Below are 6,000 nucleotides of genomic sequence, written 5' to 3' on the forward strand. Positions count from 1 at the left end.
GAGTGGGTATGGAGGCTTATTAGCTTTTTATGACGAGACAGCCATTGAGTGTTGTGCTCCTCTCTTGTCGTATCAGTGACTGCTGAGTGACCCTCCCGTTGGTATGCTAGCTATAGAACTGACTACAGTGCAGTACAGTAGGCCCCATAGGGAGGTCAGCTATTAGCGTCTATCAGAGAGAGAGCTGAGCCCACAGGAACAGAGAAAGGTCACTGCATTCACAATCCTTATGTGATCTGAGATGGAGACAGCTCTGCTATTACTGAAGGTAATGCTAGTGATTCAAATGTTCTCTGGTGAGTTTGTGAATTTAGGAGTTTTGATCCCTTTTCTCTTTCTCTCTCTCTCTCTCTCTCTCCCTGATTCTATTCTCTCTCTCGTTCTCTCTCTCGTTCTCATTCTCTCTCTCGTTCTCTCTCTCGTTCTCGTTCTCTCTCTCGTTCTCTCTCTCGTTCTTGTTCTCTCTCGTTCTCGTTCTCTCTCGTTCTTGTTCTCTCTCGTTCTCTCTCGTTCTCTCTCTCGTTCTCTCTCTCGTTCTCTCTCGTTCTCGTTCTCTCTCGTTCTCGTTCTCTCTCTTTCTCGTTCTCGTTCTCTCTCGTTCTCGCTCTCTCTCGTTCTCGTTCTCTCTCGTTCTCTCGTTCTCGTTCTCTCTCGTTCTCATTCTCTCTCTTTCTCGCTCTCTCTCGCTCTCTCTCGTTCTGTCGCTCTCGTTCTGTCGCTCTCTCATTCTGTCTCTTTCGTTCTCGTTCTCTCTCTCTCTCTCGTTCTGTCTCTGTGGGTTCTGCAGCCCAGATTCCAGCGTTCTACATGGACACCAGTCACCTGTTCAGCAACCCCCGCCTGGCACCTCCCTCTCTGGCACAGCAGCAGGGCTACCAGCCTAGACTCTCACAGGTAAACACTACAAGGATCTCTTTAATTTGCCTTAAAGCTTAAACTGCCCTTATGTAGCCTTACTCTCCCCTTATAAAACCTTATTCTTCCCTTGTGAAGCCTTATAAGGCCTTATTTTCTCCCCTCCAGCAGGCAGCGGTGCAGCAGATTCCAATCCCCATCTATGCTCCCCTGCAGGGCCAGCACCAACACACACACCAACACACACACTCTCACCAGGCCCAGCTAGGCCTCAGCACCGGACCTCCCGTCTCCCAGCCACAGGACCTCTTCAGCTCCTCACTGCAGCCTTACAGGTAACACACACTCAGCAGGATATGTTGATGTTTGTGTATTTATCCAACAATGCTGTTTGGGGGATGTGTAGTCACTGACTGGTAAGAGGTGTATGTGTGTTTGATCACACACTATTTCAACTCACTCCTCTGTCCTGTAGGTCTCAGCAGGCCTTTATGCAGAGCAGCCTGTCCCAGCCCAGCCCCATGATGTTATCAGGGCCGTCTCTCCACAGCTACCCTGGGGTTGGGGGCCCTGACCTGGGCAAGCCTCAGTCCAGCCTGGCCTACCAGCAGCCCTCCAACACACACATCCCGATCCTGTTTGAACCACAGCTCAACCAGCCCTCTGGCATGGGAGGATCCCAGCTGATAGACACACACCTACTGCAGGTATGGGAAAAGGTACACACAACGTAGCAGCAACGTTCTTATAACTGTTGAGTGGGAGAACTCATGTTATCCTGGTAAATGCTTGAGTTCTATGTGACTATACAAGAGCTTTGTAAGGAATATTGTCTTAACAACCCCCCCCTGTTCCCTCTCCAGCGTCAGGGGATGAGTCAGCATTCTAACCTGTACTCGGGGCAGGTGCAGCAACACGGACAGAGCAGTTACTATAGTAACACACAGTCTCCTAGCTCTGCCATGCAGCAGGTATACACATTTATTTACACACTTTCAAACAGATGATTGTCAAAACAGACAATCATGACATTGGGACTAACTCACCTCTCGCGCGCTCTCCTCTCTAGGTGCAAGTCTCTCTGCCGGGCTCCCAGCTAGGTCTTCCTAACTATGGTTCTGGGGGTGGCCAACCCCTCCTGGCGCTGCCCCCCACCCCTCCCCAAGCTCAGCCCCCCAGCCGCCAGCCCCCCATCTCCCAGCCCTACAGGGGTCCATTCGGGCCCGGACCCACACACAGCATGATGCAGCCTCCTTCCAGCAAGGTACACCAGGGAACCAATCAAAAGCTCTGCTTATGTGAGAGAGAGAGAGATGCTTGTTTGTATGTCTTCAAGCCTTATTATATTGCAGTTGCCTGTGTTCTGTGTGTGAGCATTGTGTTGGTGAGATGCTAGCAGTACATGACGTAATGTGTCTGCTCTGTGTGTTTCTATCCAGATGTGTGAGATGGACCTGAAGCTGTTTGGCAGTGGCATGGACATGAAGCCTGGAACTCCTCCTCACAGCGCTAGGAGCACTACTCCTACATCTAGTCCTTACAGGTAACACACACACTACTCCTACATCTAGTCCTTACAGGTAACACGCACACTACTCCTACATCTAGTCCTTACAGGTAACACACACACTACTCCTACATCTAGTCCTTACAGGTAACACGCACATTACTCCTACATCTAGTCCTTACAGGTAACACGCACACTACTCCTACATCTAGTCCTTACAGGTAACACGCACACCTGTTTATGAGTGTGCCAAGAGCTGATGTTTTGTTGTGTCTGGTCAGGGCCAGCTCTACATCTCCCAGCAGCCAGTCCAGTAAGATGAACAGCATGCTGTACCAGAAACAGTTCCAGCCCAGCTCTGCTGCCATGAGGGTCACACAGCACTTCCCTGGACAGTTCAACCCACAGGTATTAGACACACACACACACACACACACACACACACTGGAGAGGGATAGACCAGAGCCTAATACTGACCCATTTTATTAGAAAGAAATCCAAGGAAAAAGTGCTTGACATTAACACTTTCTCCTTCTCTCTCTCCTTTCAGATTCTGTCTCAGCCCAACATGGTCTCTCCTCTGGTGCGCCCTCCCCCCCACACCCAACATGCTAACTCATTTGGTGGAGGGATGCAGCGTTCGCCAATGGGCCCACCACCCATGTCTCCCTCTCTGGGAGGAGGGCTGATGCCTCACCCCCGGCTGCTGCCGCAGCAGTTCCCCCAGCAGCACCTCTCCCACCCCCCCAGAGGGCCTCCTCCCCCCCTCGCACCTCGAGGCCCACCAGGACCCAGAGGCAACCAGGCAGAGCAGGACCTCAAGGTATAGTACTGAAGGGTTATGGGTACTGTAGTGCAGATGTCTTTGAGCTCTACATGTGTGGTGATCTCTGTACAAGCGTGTTTCTTCGGCCCTTGAGTAACCCCAATGTGACACATTTTTGCTCTAGTCCTGCTTGCTGAATAGTTGACTGGTTGAACCTGAATGTGCCTGGTGGTGAAATCCTGATGTATCCTAAATGAATCCAGCAGTACGACGTGATTGATTTGATAGCTGTATTAACTGGTTGATCTCCTGTCGGTTCCTCAGGCGAAGCAGCGAGCCGAGGTGCTCCAGTCGACTCATAAGTTCTTCTCAGAGCAGCAGCTCAAGGCTCCGTCAGTCTCCAAACCCTCTCGTCTCGACCAGGGGGGATGCAAACCCCCCCTCGACATCCTGCCCCCCAACCACCAGACCGTAGGAGTCGTGGAGCGCCCTGAGCCCGACAAATCCTCTCTGTCGGTGGGCAAGCCCATCCGGACCGGCCCTATCAAGCCCCAGGCCATCAAACCAGAGGAGGGGAAGTAGAGCCTCAACATTCTCCACAGAAGGAGAGGTGGAGAAATAATCCAGCTGCTCCACTCATTCACACAATCACTCGCTCTCACATCACACATCACATGGAGAGGGGGAGGGAGAGAAAGGGAGGAGAGGTGGGGTGTATAAGTCTGAATGAGAGGGCTACTGTGTGTGCTCCAACCTCCCACCTTTCTCTTCCCCTCTCCTTCTCTCCTGTCCTCCACTATTGGGGGTCTGTGTGTTTTCGGCGGAAGACAGCACCGTAAGCTGTACTTCAAATGTCTACCGCGATGGTAGAAAAAGAGGGAGCGAAAAAAGAAAAGATATGAGATTCGCTGCTGATTTTGCCATTTTTTTATAGCTCTATGATTTCAGTTCCTTTCCTTTTCTCAGTTGAATCACATGAAGACAGGGCTCTCCTTTTTGTTAACAAAAGAATGTATCAATCTTTTGTTTTTGTAGTTGAACAATCTTATTTAAAGCGATGTCTTTTAGTGAAGCACAGACACGTTCTATTCCCCTGTCTGTCCTCCTCCCATCATTACTAACACAGAGCTATGTGAGTGTGTACAATCTCTGCATGATCACCACACACCTTCCCCTTAGTGCTCAAAGGTTTCACCAATATTACTTCAAGAGAAACTATGAAGTAATTCAATTTTTTTGTTTGTTTTCCTAGAGAGGAAATGTAAGATGCAGCAGTTGATTGCTTGATCGATTGAGTTATTGATAAGTCTGCCTTCCCTCCTGCTTTCTGCTCTCATTTCTTTGCCTGACATGGTGGTGTATGGGGGTGTGTTTTTGTGTTTTGCGTGTTGCACACATGGGCAGGCTATTGCCCGGTTCTCTGTATCTTTAGCCAAAGTTTGAGCAGCGCAAAGATGTCACAGAGCCTTTGGAAATCCCCGTTTCTATGGCAGCAGAGTGGAAGGGGAGTTATTATGGGTTGTCGGTAAACCCTGAATCCGGTCTAGGGATAAGTCTCACACACTCCCCTCTTCCATTTCCCTCCCTGCCTCCCTCAAGAGTAAGGAGAGTAGAATACACCTATAATACACTCCTCTACCACCGTTCACACACCCATCCTCAGTGTCTCTCATACACACACTTTACTGTCGGGCACCCTACCCTGCTGCTACTGACAGAAAGAGAGAGTGAGTACTGGTGCCCTTAGCCAGAACACACAGCAGGAGAGGGCTAGAGAGTGGGGGTTTAATTTTAAAAACTGTAGAAACAGAAAATCATTCAGTGTAACCCTCACCAAGAGGAAACAAGACTGACCGAGAGGGGGAGGAAGAGAACAGCATGAGAAAAAAGCCTCCAGAGTTGAACTGTAGTCTATGGTTCAGCTGTGTTCCGGGCGGAAGGACAGGTGTTAGTGTTGAGAGGAGAGCTCGCCCCTGTCTTCTCCTGTCTCTCCAACTCACTCAGTCTCACTCAAGCCTACACCGCTCACTCATCTCGGGTTTACCATGGTGAGAAGGGTCCTTCAGAAATGTACAGTAGTATGCTCCCCTAGTGGGTAGGGGGCTATGGAGCCAGTTGCCCCACCCCACTCTAACCAGAACATGGAATGAGAATTGTGTAGGAGGGAGTGGTGGAGGGTGTGATCATGATGATAATTAGTTTAGTTTTACTTGTACAGGGGGTACATCGCTGTATTAAAATATGTACGGTCTTATTTACATTCTTGGTTTGGTTAAAGAAACTAATAAAATAATATGCTGTTAAAAAGTGAACCTGTGACTGGTAGTTTATTCTTCGGTCTTAACTCATAATTCAGTCCAAAGAACCAACGTGTGGTTGCAGATGGCACCACTAGATGTCAGTATCAAAATGTGAATATCAAGATTAATACCGTAGGAGGGAAAACGCAACATTTACCCACAGATGGGAGCCAGATGTCTCTCAGGATGCATACATCTGACGCATCTGTTTAGAACTTCCACTCACCACAAAATATAGTGAGGAGGGGAAGTCCAGTGGCGGGAAGTGGGAGAAGAATGGAGCTTGATAAATCTTCCCAACATTCAACACATTTTTTCATCAATGGTTCCCAAAACTAGAGTTTGTTAACAACACTGCACAAAGTGTTGTAGACTTTACCCTTTGCCAAAGTTTCCCTCCAAAAATTGTTTAGGAGTGCAAGGGAAATTTGTATTGCATGTGCGCACTTCACCGAGAAGGCGTTCCCTAACGGAAATATGCAAATACATGCTAACAGTATCTCACTAGCTTGTGCTCGTCTCTGCCCTCCTTGCTTGTTCTGCCCACTATGCTTCATTTGCTACCGTTGGAA

The 6,000-nt window shown here is 49.1% G+C and overlaps 1 protein-coding gene across 6 annotated transcripts in view; it reads left to right on the top strand.

Moving 5' to 3' along the window:
• Positions 1 to 5,440, top strand: part of LOC110521622 (protein PRRC2C) — a 49,855-nt gene extending 44,415 nt beyond the window's left edge. For 2 of the 6 annotated variants that reach the window (XM_036969286.1, XM_036969287.1), the window contains exons 24-32: positions 788 to 894; positions 994 to 1,190; positions 1,331 to 1,574; positions 1,719 to 1,826; positions 1,925 to 2,119; positions 2,295 to 2,398; positions 2,644 to 2,770; positions 2,913 to 3,185; positions 3,453 to 5,440. In XM_036969286.1, coding sequence (XP_036825181.1) covers positions 788 to 894; positions 994 to 1,190; positions 1,331 to 1,574; positions 1,719 to 1,826; positions 1,925 to 2,119; positions 2,295 to 2,398; positions 2,644 to 2,770; positions 2,913 to 3,185; positions 3,453 to 3,710 — 1,613 coding nt within the window. In that variant the 3' untranslated portion in view covers positions 3,711 to 5,440. The remainder of the gene's footprint in view (positions 1 to 787; positions 895 to 993; positions 1,191 to 1,330; positions 1,575 to 1,718; positions 1,827 to 1,924; positions 2,120 to 2,294; positions 2,399 to 2,643; positions 2,771 to 2,912; positions 3,186 to 3,452) is intronic. The other 4 variants (XM_036969289.1, XM_036969288.1, XM_036969290.1 and 1 more) reach the window with 4 other exon arrangements.
• Positions 5,441 to 6,000: the final 560 nt, after the last annotated feature.

Source organism: Oncorhynchus mykiss, chromosome 30, assembly GCF_013265735.2.
Source record: "Oncorhynchus mykiss isolate Arlee chromosome 30, USDA_OmykA_1.1, whole genome shotgun sequence".
NCBI classification, from domain to species: domain Eukaryota; kingdom Metazoa; phylum Chordata; class Actinopteri; order Salmoniformes; family Salmonidae; genus Oncorhynchus; species Oncorhynchus mykiss.